The sequence below is a fragment of the Oncorhynchus mykiss genome, chromosome 19 (genome assembly GCF_057628025.1).
Source record: "Oncorhynchus mykiss isolate SJ-2025 chromosome 19, ASM5762802v1, whole genome shotgun sequence".
NCBI classification, from domain to species: domain Eukaryota; kingdom Metazoa; phylum Chordata; class Actinopteri; order Salmoniformes; family Salmonidae; genus Oncorhynchus; species Oncorhynchus mykiss.
The window spans coordinates 11,853,088-11,875,575 of NC_143040.1; the positions used below are offsets into that span (position 1 = coordinate 11,853,088).

General features: G+C 45.5%; 1 protein-coding gene and 1 long non-coding RNA gene across 3 annotated transcripts; one reads left to right on the forward strand and one right to left on the reverse strand.

Annotated features, from left to right (window-relative positions):
* Nucleotides 1-33: 33 nt before the first annotated feature.
* LOC149974981 (uncharacterized) lies at nt 34-3,286 on the forward strand. The gene is made up of 3 exons (XR_016488766.1): nt 34-559; nt 788-973; nt 1,736-3,286. It is a non-coding gene; the product is annotated as an uncharacterized LOC149974981 (long non-coding RNA).
* On the reverse strand, nt 3,028-15,087 carry LOC110498610 (uncharacterized). Of its 2 annotated transcripts, none has more exons than XM_036934041.2 (5): nt 13,961-15,087; nt 12,315-12,691; nt 9,310-9,374; nt 8,744-8,901; nt 3,028-8,461 (listed from the first exon to the last, which is right to left on the reverse strand). In XM_036934041.2, exons 1-5 carry the CDS (start codon nt 14,202-14,204, stop codon nt 5,541-5,543), a joined length of 3,765 nt encoding a protein of 1,254 aa, XP_036789936.2. In that variant the 5' UTR covers nt 14,205-15,087; the 3' UTR covers nt 3,028-5,540. The 2 variants fall into 2 exon arrangements, with proteins under 2 accessions (XP_036789936.2, XP_036789935.2); XM_036934040.2 differs by lacking the exon at nt 13,961-15,087 and adding an exon at nt 13,248-13,772.
* Between the last annotated feature and the right edge of the window lie 7,401 nt (nt 15,088-22,488).

Here is a 22,488-nt window from a genome sequence, read left to right on the forward strand (position 1 = left end):
CAGACTGTCATGCCGGAAGTCGTCAATGAAAACAAACTGGTTTCCGGTTAAATTGAATCACGCAGTCCAAAACAAACCAGTTGGCGATCACATATAAATTTAGGCTGATAAAGATTGGTATTCAAGGTTTTCGTCTCGTGTAGGCAAGAGTTGCAATTTCCGATGAACACCCAATATCCTGAGTTTCACAACAGCTTTAGAAATGGAGGAAACCACGTTTAGCTACAATTTTATTCCGAGTCGAAGGGTGGATGAAGTGATCGACGTGATGCGATCTAGTTTTACACAACTTCAAAAACAACTGAACGGATCTTTACATATGTCAGAGGAAGTTGTGGTTTTATTTCTGTCCATCTCTGAAGTGCCGTTGGCTCGTTGTATGGGTTCTCTGCAAAAAGCGTTACTGGCGGAGATAACCAAGCTGTCGAAAAGTCAGGTCGCCGACGTTCTTACCGGGAAAGGTCCAGTACCGAGAACGGAGAGAGCAGAGTACTTCAGTTAGCGGCGGAAGAAGCTGAAAATGAAGATGTCAGTTACGACAACGATGGCACAGACACAGGTAGTTCATTCTACACACACAATCAATATAACATACAAAACATTGTCCAATATGTGTGTAGCTTACTGCTGGATAATTGATTGTAATCAAACACACAGTAGAGAGAAGGTATTTTGATCAAGTTTGGGGGTACATTTATGAAATGTAGCCCATAACAAGTTAGGAGATAAAAATCGGTTCAAGTTATTGCCAATGTTGACGCTTGCCTTACTTCCCCAACAACAACAGGTCACATGTAGACCACAGTGATACCAAAGCAGACCCAGATCCATCATACTGTGGCAGTGGATCAAGCCTCCACCACACATGTAGTCGTCTGTGGCCATATGTTCAGGACAGGGTGATGCACCTAGTGTCCACACTGGAGAGAAGCCTTACTCCTGCTCCGACTGCAACAAGACCTTCCACAGACAGGTAGGAACTGGGTAGAAGTAGTAAAACATGATTTCATCTTGTGGTGAGAGTGATAAGCTCTTTGGGTAGGTTGGCACTCAGCTAGTTCCATTCTATTTTTATTGGTCGACATGAATCTAACACAAACTACTACAGGGGGGGGCTCCGCCTGCCCGGGCACCTTCTTCCGTTCTGACGGATGCAAGCAACACATGCTCACCCACCAAGAGGACAGGCCCAAGCCGTACATGTGCTCACACTGCGGCAAATTCTTCTCCAATGCCACGGCAGTCGCCGCCCACGAGCGAGAAGCCGTTTCGGTGCCCGTACTGTGAGAAGACGTTTGCGACCGCCGGTATGACGAAGGCGCACGCCCTGTGCCACCTGACTGAGCAACCTCACCCGTGTCCCCAGTGTGACAAGAGCTTCAGAACAGTGTATGATCTGAAGGGCCTTGTGGTGATAAAAGGCCCTTCCTGTGTGAGAAGTGTCCCAAGGCCTTCAGGACAGCCAGGATTCTGCATAACCACAAGGTCAGTCAAGTTAGGTTGAGAGGACTGGTCCCTGGTTTTGCTGTCAGTGTACATGTAGGTAGGAAACACTGTTCATAAGGGTTTGAGGAAGTGTAGGAGAGATGTGGACTCCTGTATTTACTCTAAACAATACTACACACAATGGTATACTTTGAAATTCTATATATTTTTTGAAAAATCTTATAAAAGGACTGGCGAGGAGAATAGCTAAATGGAGCCGTGAGAAACTCAACATTGTTCCCTGTATTAGGTCCACCACATGGAGGACAGTGACCACGCCTTTGAGGACTGCAACAAGACACCCCTTCACCTGAAGCTCCACTCAGAGGACAAGCCCTCTGTCTGTCCAGACCGTGGCAAGGGATTCCTCTGGCTCGACCGCCTCCACCGCCGTACCCACGTTACAGAGCCCAAGTCCGGGAAGATCCACGTGCCTGCGGGCGTTCACCAGGGAGTGACACCTTAATGTTGAGCACGGCGTCGAACCGTCCACCCCCGTGGGTCAAAGTTGAACTGTCATCTGGATTGGAGGCGAAGACTAGGACAGTCCAGGTCAAACCTCCTTCGTTCAGGTGTTTTACAGGTCTGAACTGGATCACCACAGCTGTGACGAGGAGACGGAGACATAGACAGTTCCAGCAGAAGAGGAGGATCACAATGAAGAAGTCAGAGCAGTTTGATGTTGAAAGAAGAAAACGTGTTCCCGTCTTATAAACTACTTCTGTCAGTGTCTAGTAGTACACTCCATAGACACCAGCTTGTGTCAGGTAGCAGGGAATACAGGTCTAGGACCAGTTGTTAGAACGCATCTTGTCAGCACCAAGAACAGGTCTAGGACCAGTTAGACTGCAGCTTGTGTCAGGGCCGGGGAGTGCTGTAGCAGCAAGAACAAGTCTAGGCACTGTTGTTAGAATGCAGCGTGGGTCAGCAGGAAGAACAAGTCCCAGGCCCGTTTTTATGATTGTAGCCAACCAGGGAGTGGGACAGCCTCTGACCTTGTTCCAGGCACCTGTAGTGAGGTTCACAACTCCTGGTAGAGTCACAGCACCATCTACAGCCCAAACAGTGAAACTACTCTGCGACTAGTTTACATGCCTGTGGTATCATCCAAAGCAACACCCATAGCACCAGTATAGTATCCAAACCCATAGTAACACTAGTAAATCCCTGACAAGTCTCACCCGTAGCAGCTAAACACAGTAGCAGCACCAGTCACCTCCATGGCCAGACCAGACATCACAACTATGGCAGCACCAGTCACCTCCATGGCCAGACATCACAACTATGGCAGCACCAGTCACCTCCATGGCCAGACCAGACATCACAACTATGGCAGCACCAGTAACTCCCAGGTGAAGACCAAACAGAAGAAAATGTTTTAGTTAAATTATATATAGAACAGGGAGGGACCCTTTTAGTTGCAAAATGTTTTGCTACAGCGTGTAACCAATTCACTCAGTCATAGCTACTACTCCTCCATGCTAACAGTTGGCTGAAGTAAACCCTGATATGAGTGTCAATGAAAAGACCCACTGAAACATCTCTCTAAAACAAAGTTTACTTACAAATACCCAAAAGCCATTGACAGTAAGAATGTACACAGTGATAAATGCTATTTGTATGACCAAACAAACTGATCAGATATACTTCAAGTTTCTTTCATAAAGAGCCATTCTAACATGCAAACAAACACAGGATGAAGAACTGATGATGTCACCATGTTTAGGATTACAAATGTGTTAGTTTACTATTCTAACATTTAATCCTCAGAACATTTGATTAAACAGTTAAGACTATAAAAGTTACATGTTCGAGTTCTTGTTAGGTCTACAGCATAATGTACAGTGCCTTACGAAAGTATTCGGCCCCCTTGAACTTTGCGACCTTTTGCCACATTGCAGGCTTCAAACATAAAGATATAAAACTGTATTTTTTTGTGAAGAATCAACAACAAGTGGGACACAATCATGAAGTGGAACGACATTTATTGGATATTTCAAACTTTTTTAACAAATCAAAAACTGAAATTGGGCGTGCAAAATTATTCAGCCCCCTTAAGTTAATACTTTGTAGCGCCACCTTTTGCTGCGATTACAGCTGTAAGTCGCTTGGGGTATGTCTCTATCAGTTTTGCACATCGAGAGACTGAAACTTTTTCCCATTCCTCCTTGCAAAACAGCTCGAGCTCAGTGAGGTGGGATGGAGAGCATTTGTGAACAGCAGTTTTCAGTTCTTTCCACAGATTCTCGATTGGATTCAGGTCTGGACTTTGACTTGGCCATTCTAACACCTGGATATGTTTATTTTTGAAAAATTCCATTGTAGATTTTGCTTTATGTTTTGGATCATTGTCTTGTTGGAAGACAAATCTCCGTCCCAGTCTCAGGTCTTTTGCAGACTCCATCAGGTTTTCTTCCAGAATGGTCCTGTATTTGGCTCCATCCATCTTCCCATCAATTTTAACCATCTTCCCTGTCCCTGCTGAAGAAAAGCAGGCCCAAACCATGATGCTGCCACCACCATGTTTGACAGTGGGGATGGTGTGTTCAGGGTGATGAGCTGTGTTGCTTTTACGCCAAACATAACGTTTTGCATTGTTGCCAAAAAGTTCAATTTTGGTTTCATCTGACCAGAGCACCTTCTTCCACATGTTTGGTATGTCTCCCAGGTGGCTTGTGGCAAACTTTAAACAACACTTTTTATGGATATCTTTAAGAAATGGCTTTCTTCTTGCCACTCTTCCATAAAGGCCAGATTTGTGCAATATACGACTGATTGTTGTCCTATGGACAGAGTCTCCCACCTCAGCTGTAGATCTCTGCAGTTCATCCAGAGTGATCATGGGCCTCTTGGCTGCATCTCTGATCAGTCTTCTCCTTGTATGAGCTGAAAGTTTAGAGGGACGGCCAGGTCTTGGTAGATTTGCAGTGGTCTGATACTCCTTCCATTTCAATATTATCGCTTGCACAGTGCTCCTTGGGATGTTTAAAGCTTGGGAAATATTTTTGTATCCAAATCTGGCTTTAAACTTCTTCACAACAGTATCTCGGACCTGCCTGGTGTGTTCCTTGTTCTTCATGATGCTCTCTGCGCTTTTAATGGACCTCTGAGACTATCACAGGGCAGGTGTATTTATACGGAGACTTGATTACACACAGGTGGATTGTATTTATCATCATTAGTCATTTAGGTCAACATTGGATCATTCAGAGATCCTCACTGAACTTCTGGAGAGAGTTTGCTGCACTGAAAGTAAAGGGGCTGAATAATTTTGCACGCCCAATTTTTCAGTTCTTGATTTGTTAAAAAAGTTTGAAATATCCAATAAATGTCGTTCCACTTCATGATTGTGTCCCACTTGTTGTTGATTCTTCACAAAAAAATAGTTTTATATATTTATGTTTGAAGCCTGAAATGTGGCAAAAGGTCGCAAAGTTCAAGGGGGCCGAATACTTTCGCAAGGCACTGTATGTTAAGTCTGATTTCCTCCACAGTACCAATACATCTTCATTTGTTTGTTTCAGCTGCAATATATTTTATATAGTGTTATTCTCAGAGAACTAAATTAATCCTACAGACACTATGAAAATTCAACCTTGTTGGTTAACCAAATATGTAGTGTATATATACAATTCTGAAATGTAAAAAATATAAATCTAGAGTTTTCCTAAAACAAATGAATAGGTTCAGAAGTAGGAGTCCCAGACTTCGGACGGTAAACTAGTTTAAACAACAGTATATGCATTCAGTAAAACATTTTTTGTAATACTTAAACAAAACATGTGTACAGTAGTTATGCTAACGGTTCAAAGAATGATAAGGCACTAACCGAAAAGGGACTTCTCTCTGAATTTAGTTTATATCTACACACTGAAAACACAACAGTAACATGTTTAACAGTCCAACATTTTAACCAAGAAAGGTTAAGTCTTTTAAGTTTCAGAGATTGAGTGATAGTCTTCACAAAGTCCATCTCATCAACTTGGAGAGAGAGAGAGAAGACCCATAATTAAATATATGTATTGAGTGACAGTCAGCAAGTTGTGTTCATCCTTTCAGACCGTTGTGTAACCCTGTGTGGTCGCGGTCAGACCGTTATGGTGCAGAAACAGCATCTGGTCAAGGCCCTCTGGAGGAATATTGGTTCTCTTCCTCTGAGTCACCCCCCCTCCATCCTGCAGGAACATCTGGACGGCACTGCCTGCGACAGCCGGGGCAGCTAGGTAGGCACGTGCCACTTTGGCCAGCAGGGGGAGCTGTCCTGATCTAGCCTTCCACCACTGTAAAGGCTCCACGCCCAGGGTGGCCCCCTTCTCTGCTCTGAAGACGGACAGCTCAATGTCCACTGTCTCTTCCACTGAGGGCTGCTTGTTCTGGGACTGGGAGCTGAATAGGTCCCCTAGAAGGAACTCCATGCCAGTCTGCTGGGAGGTGGGCTCCAGTTTCAGCTCCATGTTATCACTCTCACTGTCGTCGTTCACAGAGCTACCGGTGGCTTCCTCGTCTGAATCACTCTCTGTTCGCTCTTTGAAACTGACCGGGGTGATCTCCTTCAGCCTTTTGCTTCTTCTCAGGACGTCTCCCTCCATCTCTCCTGATGAGGTGGTCGAGGAGGATCCCCTCTTCTTCCTCTTCCTGCCCCCTGGAGACGCTGCCTCGGCCCTCCTCCGGTCCTCCTCTACGATCCGGACCACTTGTTTCTTCAGCCAGGCGAAGGTGGTCGCCTGCTCTCTGACGTCCATGAAGCCCAGGCCGTGAAACTGGGGGTCGAGGGCGCACGCTACACACAATACCTGGTTGATCTGGGGGTCGTTGTATCGGCGGGAAAGGCCCCACCTTATCTTCTTTTTGAGTTCCTTCAAGATAGTGGAGTCGTTGCGATGGCGGGGGTGGGGGGCGAAATGTCGGTCGAGCAGGCCGGTGAGGATGGGCTTGACCAGCGAGAGCCTGGGGAACGGTTCCTTGGCCAGGGTATGGCACGCCACTTCTAGGGGTTTCAGCAAGGAGGAGAGATCCTCCAACACCTTCCAGTCAGATCGCTTGGGCACAGGGACCAATGAGTTGGAGCTGTCGGTGGTGTCAGATTTAGCACGGACAGCGGAAGTGGAGTTTGTGTCATGTTTGTCAGCGGTTTTCAAAGCGGCAGTCGCCCCCGAATCCAAGTCAGTGGGACTTCCTGTGTCTTGTCCAGTTTGGATCTCACTGTCTATTTGTTTTAGTGTCTCAGAGATCATGTTTTGATAGCGGAGGAGCGTCTTAACCACACTGTAAAGCCCATTCCAGCCTGGTTTCCCATAGGCCCAAGCCTTCAGCTCAGCCGTCTCCTGCTTCTGTAGGACTACGATCAGTTTCCTGGCTGGGTGAAGAGTTACCATGTCTTTATCATGGAGGGAGAAGAGGCTGTAGAGAAGGTGTTGGAATACACTGAGGGTCTTTGAGATGATGGAATGACTCATGACTTCCTCTATGCAGCTCTGAACAGCTGTGAAGAAACAGGGTATGGGTGGAGAGTGGGACTCCTCGCTGGTGGAGTTGGCTCGTTCGATCGCTCGTTCCAGACCTGAGAGATCATCAGAGGATATGGAGTCCTCCATCTCCAGGAATGTGGTGGAGTTCGGGTGGTGGTGACGGGCACCTCCACCCACCCCTTCTCCACTTCTCTCTCTCTTCTTCGCACCTACCTTCGTCTTTTCCATCTCTTCGCCCCCAAGCAGGATGAAACTGGGCTGAGAGATGTCCCACTCCTGAGCCATGGACCTCACTGTAGCCTCGACCACGCTCAGATCCATATCCCCAGTTCCCGTCTCACCCAGACGCTGCGTGGCCAAAGCCAGGTTATGGGAAGTGAAGTCAGCGTTGATGAAATGGGCCCACAGGGTGGCGTATCTCTCCTGGTCTCCCTGCCAGTCATGACACCACACGTCAGCACTAACAGCTACGTGGTGAGATACTTGGTTCTGGGTCTCTGAGTGGAAACGGGCAGCTTTTCTTGTTGAGGAGCTGGGTTTGAATTGAACTGGAATATTAGGCTTGGAAGTGTCTTCCTCATTGAACCCAGTGCTGTTGGTCAGCAGCTTGGCCCAGGTCTTTCTTCCCTCGGTGTGGACGTCCCTCAGCACCTCCTCCAGTAGAGAAGCTGAAGGAATCTCCTTGCAGGACGGCAGCAGGGTCTGGATCAGCTGCTTGAAGCCCTCCCCCTCCACTGTATCCGGGGGCAACAAGTCTTTGATGAGGAAGTTAGTGATGGCTGTGGTGGTTTGATTGGTCAGGAAGTTAGAGAGCTTTCTCTGTCCCGGTGTAGCGGTGGAAACCGCGGTCACAGTATCGGTCACTGCTGAACTGCCGTTCCCACTCCAAGTCCAGTCCTCATTACTGTAGTTGCTGTTGGTGGTTCTGTGGGTGGAGGGGCTGCTAGAACGAGGTGCTCTGCCGCCCGTAGTGGGGTAAGGCCTGAAGCGCGAGGACGAAACCCAGGGCTTGTTGCCGTCCTTGATGACGTCCCGGCGCTTCATATGGTGCATCTGGACCAGGTGGTTCTCCAGCTGGGTGACAGTAGCACTGTAGTCCACCTGTTGACCACACAGCTTGCACATGACTTTGTCCTTGTCCAGCGGCTGGCCGTTGGGGTCCGGCTCAAACCCAAAGAACTCCCATACGGGGCTGTTGGGCTGAGAGGGGCTCAACAGTATCTCAGCACCCTTTACAAAGTCGTACTTCACGGTTGTTGCCAGTCCCGTCTGATTGGTGTTTTGAGGTGGGTTGAGGACAGGGGTGGGGTCAGTGGCATCAGTCTGTAACCCGCTACTGACATCACTGATGACTGGCAGGGGGCTCCCTGATTGGCTGTTGTCTGACCAGCTGTAAGAGCCATTGGCGTCTGGGAGACTGCTAGTTCCGCCCACTGGCACGACCTGGATGTCACGGAAGATCCGCAGTAAGATTTCCTTGTCCCCGAATTCACACTTGATGTTCTCACCTGTGAGAGTGACAGTAAGAGAGAGAATATTGTGTTTAATAACAGTGTTCGTGTGAGTCAAAATATAGGCACTGCTTTATTTAGCATCTCCCTGATCAGTTCCCTTTTACTACAAGATAACAGCGTAATTCCATAATTATTACCAAAAACATACTTTTCCATCACATGGGACGAATACTAGGAAGCTCCAATTGTTATCAAGTAATAAATAATATTATACCAGTTAATAACGCCGAACAACGTTAATTCCGTTGCGCTAGACATCTCAATCACCAAACGTACCGATCCCTAGACCCAGCATGGCAGCGTACTCCTGGCCAATCCAGACCTTGAGTTCTGTCCCCTCAGGGATGGGCTGGGAGACCCTGTAGAAGATCTGACCGCGGTACTGGAACACCGTCAGGTTGTGTTCTTCCTCGCAGGCAGCACACGCAACATACCTGAACAGGGATGAGAGGCATGACAATGCAGTGATATTAACATTGCATAGCCCATGGAGCAGTTTCCCCAGACACAGATGAAGTCTAATCCTGGACTAAAAAATATTCTCAATGGAGAATCTCCATTTATCTTGTTTTTCAGTCCAGGACTAGGCTTAATCTGTGTCCTGGAAACAAGCCCTAACTGTATATCTTGACTAAAGATGATATTCACATAGATATGAGACATATGAAGTAGGGATGTCTGTTTAGACATTAGAAACATATATTACTAAATTACTTATATTCATTGGGTTAACTAATAAGATCACTACAGGAATACGTGTTTAAATTGAAAAAGGTTAAACAGATCGCTGACAACCTGAAAGACTAAATGCAGACATCATTGTTTCAAACTTAACTTCTCACCTCATCCAGTTTGCTTTGTTTTCATCTGAGGCATCTACGAAGTAGTAGGAATCATTTTCTTTGATCTGGGAACAAGAGAAGAGAATCAACTATTAGCTGATTTGTAGACCAAACTGACCACATTTGCATGTAGTTTACAGTGTATAGGTCAGCCTTTATCAAGACTATACTGAACAAAATGTAAATGCAACATGTGTTGGTCTCGTGTTTCATGAACTGAAATAAAAGATCTCAGAAATGTTCCATACTCACAAAAAGCTTATTTCTAAAAAAAATATTGTGCATAAATGTGTTTACATCCCTGTTAGCGAGCATTTCTCCTTTTCCAATATAATCCATCCAGCTGACAGGTCTGGCATATCAAGAAGCTAACTAAAAATTATCATTACACAGGTGCAGCTTGTGCTGGGGACAATAAAATGCCACAAAAATTTGCAGACAATACAATGCCACAGATGTCTCAAGGTGACGGAGCGTGCAATTGGCATGCTGACTGCTGGAATGTCCAGCAGAGCTGTTGCCAGATAATTGAATGTTAATTTCTCTACCATAAGCCGCCGCCAACGCCATTTGATTGCTGGATCGAATCCCCAAGCTGACAAGGTAAAAATCTGCCGTTCTGCCCCTGAACAAGGCAGTTAACCCACTGTTCCCCGGTAGGCCGTCATTGTAAATAAGAATTTATTCAACCTTATGGCAAGCCTCCAATTCAGGAGTACAACTGTGCTAAACAAGCCTCCAATTCAGGAGTACAACTGTGCTAAACAAGCCTCCAATTCAGGAGTACAACTGTGCTAAACAAGCCTCCAATTCAGGAGTACAACTGTGCTAAACAAGTCACATAATAAGCTGAATGGACTCACTGTGTGCAATAAGTGTTCAACAGGATTTTTGAATGACTACCTCATCTCTATACCCTACACATAAATATATGTAAGGTCCCTCAGTCAAGCAGTACATTTCAAAACAGATTCAACCACAAAGACCAGGGAGATTTTCCAATGCCTCGCGAAGGGCAACTATTGGTAAATAGGTTAAAATAAAAACAACAGACACTGAATATTCCTTTGAGCATGGTGAAGTTATTAATTACCCTTTGGATGGTGTATCAATACACCCAGTCACTACAAAGATACAAGCGTACTTCTTAACTCAGTTACCAGAGAGGAAGGAAACCGCTCAGGGATTTCACCATGAGGCAAATGGTAACTTTAAAATCAGTTACAGAGTTTAATGGCTGTGATAGGAGAACACTGAGGATGGATCAACATTGTAGTTACTCCACAATACTAACCTAATTGACAGACTGAAAATGAAGCCTGTACTGAATAAAAAATATTCCAAAACATGCATCCTGTTTGCAACAAGGCACTAAAGTAATACTGCATAAAATGTGGCAAAGTAATTAACTTTTAGTCCTGAACACGTTGGGGGCAAATTCAATACAACACATTACTGAGTACCACTCTCCATATTTTATAGCAGGGAAGTCATCACGAGGGTTCGCAGTGGCTTGTGGGTCTGTGTAACCACGTTCATACACACCCAACCACACGAGCAAAACATTTTAATGTCCCCCAAACTGCAAAATGTATGACAAGACCTGAAAATAGTTGTCTAGCAATGATCAACAAACCATTTCACAGAGCTTGAAGAATTTTGAATATAATAATGGGCACAATTCATGTGTGGAAAGCTTTTAGAGAGACTTACCCAGAACGACTCATAGCTGTAATCGCTGCCAAATTTGCTTCTACTCAGGGGTGTAAATATTTATCTTTTTACCTTTATTTAACTAGGCAAGTCAGTTAAGAACAAATTCTCATTTTCAATGACGGCCTAGGAACACTGTTCAGGGGCAGAACGACAGATTTGTACCTTGTCAGCTCGGGGGTTTGAACTTGGAACCTTCCGGTTACTAGTCCAACGCTCTAACCACTAGGCTACCCTGCCGCCCTTTCATTTTCAATACATTGATAAAATGTCTAAAAACATGTTTCATTTTGTCATTATGGGGTATTATTTGATTTCAGGCTATAACAACAACATGTGGAATAAGTGAATACTTTCTGAAGGCCCTGAACATACTCTGTTACACAGCTTCCATATTGTAATGAAACCAGCAGGGAGTAAGGCTCGAACCCTCAACCTTCTGGCCAGACGCCCAGCGCGCCATCGACTGTGCCACAAAAGCATGCTGAAGTGGCAGAGTCGATATCCGCGCTTATAAACCAGGGTCGCTACAATATTCTGTTACACCGCGATTTAGTCAGGATGGTGGATCAGGCTAATATCCACCTGTCCATACTGACAGCCCAGGCTAATATCCACCTGTCCATACTGACAGCCCAGGCTAATATCCACCTGTCCATACTGACAGCCCAGGCTAATATCCACCTGTCCATACTGACAGCCCAGGCTAATATCCACCTGTCCATACTGACAGCCCAGGCTAATATCCACCTGTCCATACTGACAGCCCAGGCTAATATCCACCTGTCCATACTGACAGCCCAGGCTAATATCCACCTGTCCATACTGACAGCCCAGGCTAATATCCACCTGTCCATACTGACAGCCCAGGCTAATATCCACCTGTCCATACTGACAGCCCAGGCTAATATCCACCTGTCCATACTGACAGCCCAGGCTAATATCCACCTGTCCATACTGACAGCCCAGGCTAATATCCACCTGTCCATACTGACAGCCCAGGCTAATACCCACCTGTCCATACTGACAGCCCAGGCTAATATCCATCTGTCCATACTCACAGCCCAGGCTAATATCCATCTGTCCATACTCACAGCCCAGGCTAATATCCATCTGTCCATACTCACAGCCCAGGCTAATATCCATCTGTCCATACTCACAGCCCAGGCTAATATCCACCTGTCCATACTCACAGCCCAGGCTAATATCCACCTGTCCATATTCACAGCCCAGGCTAATATCCATCTGTCCATACTGACAGCCCAGACTAATATCCATCTGTCCATACTCACAGCCCAGGCGTATTTGAGGCAACTCAGAGGGCCGCGGGTCAACTCTCCTACGAAGGGTCCAAACGTCCACCCCTGATGCAGTGACAGGGTCTTGGCAAACACCCCTGCCTCTTCCTCCTCTGCTGACCCCCCAGGCACAGGCCCACTGCCCCACCTCCGGAGGCTGAGGCACGGGGGGATGGAACCCACCGCACGGGGGTCACCGCCCTCCAACCATGGCTCACCGCAGACCACCATGTCTGGGATGAAGTGAAGCGATCTGTCAGTACCGTGGCCACCACCGAAGTTACCATGGCCACTGCCGAAGTTACCATGGCCACTGCCGAAGTTGCCTTGGGAGCCGTTGTCGTTGTTGTAGTGGTGACTCTGCTCTGAACCTGGGTAGAGGTGGAGAGGAAATTAGTAGAAGCTGTCTGGACTGTGGATGGAGGAAAATGCACACCGGAATCAGGCTGGCAGCAGGACACCTCTGTTCTCTACCCCCAGAAATAGAATATGAGCAAGCAGACTGCAGTCTCTTTCCCTCTCTTACACACACACACTATTGGAGGGGGGGGATATATACAGTTACATAGAGATATTATTTGACGATATATAAATATTTTTTTGTGCTGGTCAGTTGTACCTGCACCAAAACTCCAGTATTATTTCTTCATAGCTTGTTCTCCATGTTTTAAAAAATGATGAGCAAAAACAACATCAGCGATTATTTTTTTACAGGACTTCCCGTGACTGATCAAAACTCATGTTCATGGCTCTCTCTTGCCCCTTTGAAGCAGACAGTGAGCAATGTTATATGTTTGGACATTGAATCACAATATCGAATCGCAATACATATCGTATTGGCACCTATGTATCGTGATAATATCGTATGGTGAGGTCCCTGTCAATCCCCAACACACACACGGTGCAAATAACTTGCTGATTACACACCTGATGTCTCTGATGATTGACGAATGGAGGCTCCAACACCACCATACATGAGTTGATAAAACACATCAGGGTGGTGAGCCCTTAAATGTGATCTCAGGTTGGTCGGGCTCCCAGTTTTGCACGGAACTATCCTTCGGCACAACCGACAAATGGCCTCCTCCTTATTTTCAGGCTCCCCTTTATCATTTGGTTTTACACCAAAATGAACCCAGACTGTGGATGTAGCTCGTTTCTTTGAGACTAGATCCATCGTTCAATGGCTCAAATTTGCTAGTGTTTACCTGGATACCACGATATAGCCTAAAGATTAGGCCTCCCGATGATGAAATCCTAAACGGTTATCGATTTACACACAATAATTACCAATTTAGAATGTTTACAGAATATACCGCGTCTGTACATTGTTACTTAATTGCCAACAAATTCAGCAACATATCCGACGAACAACAAGTTAATGTGTACGATATCAGTGACCCTTAAAGGCGATATCCGATACTTCTTTCTCATCGAGGACAGAGTTTGACTGACATCTCTGGTTGACCAATCATATTCAGGCGTTTTGGTGCGTTAGCAAATCATGTTCAAGTATTGAGTTGTATATCATGCATGACAGCGAGTGAAAGAAAAAAAATAGACAATATTATGTCCCCAAAAAAGCATAGGCTACAATTCTAAAAACGTTTGAATGTAGGCTACCTTGAATGTAGACTCACCTGATGGCTCAAAATAGTACCCATGCCCAGACGTTGCCGATATAAACTCAGAAAATATATCAGGGTGTCGTAGTCGCAGGTGATGTCTTAGATTGCTCGTGTTTCCTCCTTTGACAAAAACAATCCTCCGGCATAACCGGCAAACCGCCTCATCAATATTCTGAGGCTCTCCTTTCTCGTTTGGCTTAAAACCAAAATGCACCCAAATTGCGGATTTGACTTTGGGTTTAGAGACAAGATCCATTCTCACGACCGACCATTATAATCTACGCGTAGCAGTAGCCTACACTCGGTTGAGGGCTGGTCTTTCAATTTGGGTGCGCTCGTTCTACTGACCGCCCAGTAACCTACCCCGTCGAGGCATGCGTGCACTCGATATACCGGGCTCAATTTTGCAAGTGTCACCAAATGTGCAGTCTCACTTAAAAAAAGTGAGAAAAATGTGTATACAAGTATTGAAATATCGAGTACTATGGGTGGGCTGCATGGAAATGTAGGAAAACAACTACAGAGAACGTCGTGGTATACCACTGGCCTATGCGAAATGCACAGCATGGAAGTGAGTGAAATTGAGAGAGAGAAATCGACACTGGGTAATTTAGTCTTGGGGAAAAACACATCGAAGCCTACAATTCTAAAACGTTAGGAATTCAACATTTGAATGTAGATTTCAATGCCAGTGCAAATGACTTACAGCAGAGCAGACTCACATGATGGATCAGAGAAGTAGTATCCATTGCCGATATAAACTCAGAAAAACAGTAGGATGTTTTACATTACTCGTGTTTCCACTTTTGACACAAACAATCCGACATAACCTGTAAACAGTCTCATCAAGAGTATGGGGCTCTCCTTTGCCGTTTGGCTTAAAACCAAAATGCACCCAAACTGCGGCTTTGACTTCAGGTTTAGAGACAATACCCATTTTCACGGCTGACCATAGCCTATAATAATAATAATAACGAAGGCGTCCACGCGCTTCCCAGCCGAAACAGTTCGGAAAAGTTGCATGCATATATTATGACGACATTTTCTGACGTTTTGGACATCGGCGATGGTTTATCGGATGTTCGGGCACACAAAACATTTTCTGGAGGCAAGGCGAAGTTCAGAGCCGAAGTGTATGTACACCCCTTCCTCCGTGATTGGTCAACAGTAGGACTCTACAATAAGGTCTTTGTTGTCGTCCAACTGGAGACAACTCGTTTTCATTGAAAAATACTGCACTATACATCTTAGTTAGATGTAAAATTGCGCAAAAACATCAAAATGAATGACAGATTTATTGAGTTATGTTAGAATCACTTTGACTATTTTGAGAAAGTACAGGTTACGGCGCCTCAAAATGGACAAACATGACTATTGCCGCTTTCTTCTCGGTTTTCAAACGAAGGTATTTTTTTAAGAGACTTTACGAGCGCACTGGTTCGGTTCGACTAGCCGAGTTTGGCTCGGCACTGTTAGTGTTCAAATACTGGAGAGTTGAGACCAAATCACGGACGCTGGACAGAGTGGATTTCAGTTGTAACAAAATACAGTTTTAATGAGTCAGAGATATCTTGTCCCGCAGTTTTACGTGCACGGACCTAGTTCACATAACTCGGCAAGGAGCCAGGTGAAAAAGAGGCCTATACAATGGTTACATACATTTTTATACATAGAATAAAGTAGGTGGAGTCTTGTCGTTTCGGTCTTCTTGACTGGTCGGAGGGTTGGAGGCGGGCCTTGCTCTAGCCAGAGCGGGCCCCATTGGTGCACAGCAAAAGTTCTTTGCTCTTGGGACCGGCCAGTTAGAGGGAGATGAGATGTGTGTTTATATAAGGAAGAGGGGGTCAGTCTTATGGCTGGGTGTATGTGTTCTTACGACGGAATGTCTTTGTTTATATGAGCTATGTGTATGAATATTTATATAACAGCACCAGCTGAACTTCTTTTTCGGCGGGGTTTATCAGCGGTTGGCATCCAACGTTATGGTGTCTTACCGCCACCTACTGTACTGGAGTGTGGGCCAGAGACAGAGAGCAACTAAATCCTACCTGCCAGCCCCGTTGCTCTTAAAAAAAAGATAACAAAATATTTGAGACTATATCTAATGACGTTCAACTCAATGCACTCTTTAAACTAATGTCCTGTATCTCTTTCTCCCTCATACTAGATCTCATCCCCTCTCTTTCCCTCCAATAATGTCCACACTGTATCAATACATGCTCCACTGTCTCTGTTTCCTGGAAATACTCACATTTTCCTGTTGGAAGCTTTCCTATCACATGTAAGGTCTTATTCAACTGGCTGTGTCCCAACCTTAATCTTGTAAATATAGCCTCCTCTCTTCTGTTCCTTCCTGTAGTTCTCCCTTCCCCAACTTTCCTCTGTATTTGAAATAAATGCCTGCCCTTAGTATCTCTATTCCACTGCTCCTGCCATTTCTCCACCATCTACCTATTGCCCTTTTCTTCTCTGCCATGGTAAATGGGGCATTCAACGCATCATTTACATCCTCCCTACAATCCAGCACTCTAGGATTCTCCTCTCTCGTCCTCTCTCTGCCCCTCCTGTGACAAATTTGCAGAGCTATGCACTTGGAGCATCGCTTCGGCCATCATCTCTGCCTTGTCCTCATCTGTTACTGCCACATCCTTCCCACTCGTCAACACTGGATAATACCACTTCCCTCTGACCCCACTCATCCTCCTAATCATCCTCCACACTTCTCCCACAGGTGTCACCCTTCCAATGTGTCACAGAAACGAAGCCAACATGACCTCTTTGCCTGATGGATAGTTCTCCTCACTAGGGCCTGTTTATACTGAATCAGACTGATGGATAGTTCTCCTCACCAGGGCCTGGGCCTGCTGATACTGAATCAGACTGATGGATAGTTCTCCTCACTAGGGCCTGTTTATACTGAATCAGACTGATGGATAGTTCTCCTCACCAGGGCCTGCTGATACTGAATCAGACTGACAGATAGTTCTCCTCACCAGGGCCTGCTGATACTGAATCAGACTGATGGATAGTTCTCCTCACCAGGGCCTGGGCCTGTTTATACTGAATCAGACTGACAGATAGTTCTCCTCACCAGGGCCTGGGCCTGCTGATACTGAATCAGACTGATGGATAGTTCTCCTCACCAGGGCCTGGGCCTGTTTATACTGAATCAGACTGATGGATAGTTCTCCTCACTAGGGCCTGTTTATACTGAATCAGACTGATGGATAGTTCTCCTCACTAGGGCCTGTTTATACTGAATCAGACTGATGGATAGTTCTCCTCACCAGAGCCTGGGCCTGCTGATACTGAATCAGACTGATGGATAGTTCTCCTCACCAGGGCCTGCTGATACTGAATCAGACTGATGGATAGTTCTCCTCACTAGGGCCTGTTTATACTGAATCAGACTGATGGATAGTTCTCCTCACTAGGGCCTGTTTATACTGAATCAGACTGATGGATAGTTCTCCTCACCAGGGCCTGTTTATACTGAATCAGACTGACAGATAGTTCTCCTCACCAGAGCCCGGGCCTGCTGATACTGAATCAGACTGATGGATAGTTCTCCTCACCAGGGCCTGGGCCTGCTTATACTGAATCAGACTGACGGATAGTTCTCCTCACTAGGGCCTGCTTATACTGAATCAGACTGATGGATAGTTCTCCTCACTAGGGCCTGTTTATACTGAATCAGACTGATGGATAGTTCTCCTCACTAGGGCCTGTTTATACTGAATCAGACTGATGGATAGTTCTCCTCACTAGGGCCTGTTTATACTGAATCAGACTGACGGATAGTTCTCCTCACCAGGGCCTGCTGATACTGAATCAGACTGATGGATAGTTCTCCTCACCAGGGCCTGGGCCTGTTTATACTGAATCAGACTGATGGATAGTTCTCTTAGTTTCTCATACTCTTAGGTATAGTCTCAGTAGCTGCCCCACACTCCTCTGTCCACCACGGGACTGCTTTCCTCCTCCTCCTCCTCCCTGAACTCTTAAGTATCGCCTCAGTAGCTGACCCACACTCCTCCGTCCACCACGGGACTGCTTTCCTCCTCCTCCCTGAACTCTTAGGTATCGCCTCAGTAGCTACCCCACACTCCTCCGTCCACCACGGGACTGCTTTCCTCCTCCTCCTCCCTGAACTCTTAGGTATTGCCTCAGTAGCTGCCCCACACTCCTACGTCCACCACGGGACTGCTTTCCTCCTCCTCCTCCCTGAACTCTTAGGTATTGCCTCAGTAGCTGCCCCACACTCCTCCGTCCACCATGGGACTGCTTTCCTCCTCCTCCTCCCTGAACTCTTAGGTATAGTCTCAGTAGCTGCCCCCACTAACACTGTTCTCACCCAGTTATTCATACTATCCACATCCCCTCTCATATCCACCTGAGCCATCACCTGCTCACTCAGCTCCTGAAACGGATCCCACTTTGCTCTTCCAAAGCACCCACCTGCCTACTCCATCCACTGACATCTCCTCCCTCCGGCCTACTGTGCATACTATGGGGTAATGATCACTCCCTACTGTCGACTCCTCCCATACCTCCCACTCACAGATTCCTGCCATCACACTAGATACCAGAGTCAGGTGCAAGGCAGACTCTTTCCCTCTGGCTGCATCCATCCTGGTCCCTCAGCCATCAGTCAGGCACTTCAGATCTTTCCTTTCCATTCAGATATTCCATCACTTGTCCATTTTCATCCCCCCCCAGAGCTGGTTGTGGTGGGCATTAAAATCCCCACACCACATGACCGTACTTCTATCCTGGCCCTCCACCCTCTCCAGCACTTCTAGGTCCAATACCTGACACAGATTCTAGTAGTTCACTACCACTATCATCCCTCCTCTCAACCACACCTCCACCACCACATATTCCTGTTCAATACCTCTGCCTAGCATCCTGTAGGGAAGTCCTTGCTTCATGAAGGTGGCACATCCCCCCTCTCCCACTACATATCTGTCCCTACAAACCACTACATATCTGTCCCTACGAACCACTACATATCTGTCCCTACGAACCACTACATATCTGTCCCTACGAACCACTACATATCTGTCCCTACGAACCACTACATATCTGTCCCTACGAACCACTACATCTCTGTCCCTACGAACCACTACATATCTGTCCCTACGAACCACTACATATCTGTCCCTACGAACCACTACATATCTGTCCCTACGAACCACTACATATCTGTCCTCCCTCCCACTACATCTCTGTCCCTACGAACCCCTACATATCTGTCCCTACGAACCACTACATATCTGTCCTCCCTCCCACTACATCTCTGTCCCTACGAACCCCTACATATCCCTGTATTATAAACTCCACATTCGGTTTGAGTCATGTTTCCTGCACACAGATCACATCAGCCTTAGCTGGCATATCCACAATGAACTGCTTGAACTCCTGCCCATTGGCCAACAGGCTTGGAGCATTCCATTGTTGTATTACCACCATAACTAAGATCCAGTAATACATGGCTCCACCCTCCGCTGATTGAGGTCATCTCCAACCTCTTCCCATGTCAACCCTGTCATACTCAGATGTCTCCCAACAGCTTTCACTATTAGCTTAATCTTCTCCGTTTCAGACTTTACTTCAGCAGTGCTGTTGATAACTCCTTCTATGAACGTCACCAGCTTTCTCTTATCTACGTATACCATATCGCCACCCACCTGCCCCATAATCCCCGGTCTAGATGCTCCTACTCATGATGCTCCTACTCTCTTGATCACACGATGAGCACCCCCACAGCTGGGGGGCACTTTGGGTTTACACCATCCCCACATTTCCCATACTCATGCTCCTCTCCACACCTGGCACATCTATTTTTCTCTTTACAGGCTGTTGCCACGTGCCTCAACCTCTGGCATTTATAACATCTTAAAGGCTTCGGTACATAAGCCCTCACATAATAACTCATATATCCTATGGTTACTTTATTTGGCAGTACCTGGTCCTTGAAGTGTAGATTGGGCTATCTACCCTAACTCCACTCCTTGTTGCTTAGTTGCTTGACGACTTCCCCCATCAACTTTTTTTTATCACAGCCGTCAACCTTATCAGACTCATCGCCCCCTACTCCCCCATCCTCCCTAAACATCAGAACCACTTTATGCTCCTCCTCACCTCCATGCTCCTCCTGACCTCCATGCTCCTCCTCACCTCCATGCTCCCCTCACGTCTTATCTTGCCCTTCCTCTGCACTATTTACCTCCGAACATGGCGCAGAAGGAAAAAGCTCTCGGAGTGAAGCAGTAGAGAAGTGGAAGGTGGTGTGGAGCAGCCGGAATGATCAAGCAGGGAAGCAGTGGATTAAAGGGGTGATAACAGGAATGCCTGTGAATTTGGACGAACTATCCCTTTAAATCTAGTCTGTTACACTACAAGGTAAGGAAACCAATGTGTCAGTTTGTAATTTGGATGAACTATCCCTTTAAATTGTGCTGCAGGAGCATGTGGGTTGTGTTCACTGTACTGTATGTTTTTCACACTCTAGATTAAGGATGCTAAATCAAACTGAACATGCATTCTTTATTGGCTTCCAAAGGAAAGCGGGAATTTAATCCATATGCTCTGACCAGTGGTTGTGGTTTTGTCCGTGACTTATTGACCAATGATAATGTAGCATATCTGTTTTCAGCGCATGACTATACATAAGAATATACACCAAAAGCATTATGGGTAATGTGTGTAGATTGATGAAAAAAAACAAGATTCAATCCATTGTGGAAAAATTCAAAAGGTGTCTGAATACTTTCCGAATGCAATATATATGTATATATGTATGTATGTATGTACTGTATATATATATATATATGTGTGTATATATGTATGTATGTATGTACTGTATATATATATATATGTGTGTATATATGTATGTATGTACTGTATATATGTGTGTATATATATATATATATATGTATATATATATGTATATATATATATGCATAATTACATACACACACAACCGTTCAAAAGTTTGGGGTCACTCAGACATTTCTTTTTTATTTTTAAGAAAAGCACCTTTTTTGTGCATTAAAATAACATCGGATTGATCAGAAATACAGTGTAGACATTGTTAATGTTGTGAATGACTGTTGTAGCTGGAAACGCCTGATGTTTAATGGAATATCTACACAGGCGTACAGAGGCCCATTATCAGCAACCATCACTCCTGTGTTCCAATGGCACGGTGTGTTACCTAATCCAAGTTTATAATTTTAAAAGGCTAATTGATCATTAGAAAACCCTTTTGCAATTATGTTAGCACAGCTGAAAACTGTCTCAAACAGGGGAAAACAATACATGTCGTCTATGCACTGAAATAGCGATTGGAGGACGCTTTTCCCAACTTATGTAACCGATGTGAAATGGCTAGCTAGTTTGCGCGGTGGTGCGAGTTAATAGCGTTTCAATCGGTGACGTCACTCACTTTGAGACCTTGAAGTAGTTGTTACCCTTGCTCTGCAAGGGCCGCGGCTTTTCTGGAGCGATGGGTAACGAGCTTCGAGGGTGATGCTTCGAGGGTGTTGATGTGTGCAGAGCCTGGTTCAAGCCCAGGTTGGGGCGAGGAGAGGGACGAAAGCTATACTGTTACACTTAATATTAGGCAAGTTGAGAAATAAATATAGTAAGCCTAGCCTATAGAAAACTGATGGGATCCTCCTCTTTTTAACATCACTGTTTTCTCATGCAATTTCATAGCCTTTAGAAATGTTGAGCAACATGAGCTCTTGGGCTCTCATCAAATGTTTTTTTCTTAGATTTTTTTATAACATTTGCATTGATGTCAGAGTGATCAGAGGGACAATAGAGTGCTGAGTACCAGGCCGTTATCAAGTTTGGTAGGCTACTAATGACCATCAGCAGCATCAGAGCTTAGAGAAGCCTAATTACCGTGACTAATCGGTCACATGGAGTTTGACTGCCATCCTGACTCGTGACTGCCGTTGTGGCTGTAATATGGTCACCATAACAGCCCCTGTAAGAGGCATTCATTGTTACATCCCTGTACATACAAGACTGCAATTACAACCAGTTGCATGTTGTTATTACAGTGTAACTATGAATTATTACAATTAATGACAATACTTGTTAGTGTAATCACATATATAATTATACTATAATATGGACCCCTTTAAAATGAAGCGTTACCAAGATTTCTATGTCACATGAATGGGTTTCCTGACATGATAAATACTTCTCCAGGCGCTGTGAGATCTGATAAGTTCGTAGCGTAACTGCAAAATAAAGAGGATCTGAAACACCACTTGTTCTTGATTAAATGGGTCAGGTGTTTATGAATTACTAGGCTACTTGTGAGGTTAATGAATCACGGTTCTCCATCAGATACATATGGCCTAAAATGGTGGAGTGGTGAATACTACAGTCTATAGACTGTCTGAAACAAATTCAACTCTACAGTTGGTGACAAGAATTGAATTAGAAACTACTGGCAAGAAAATGATCAACTAAATCACATGATGATGGTGCACCTTTACAAGTAGTCCATCTAAATCACA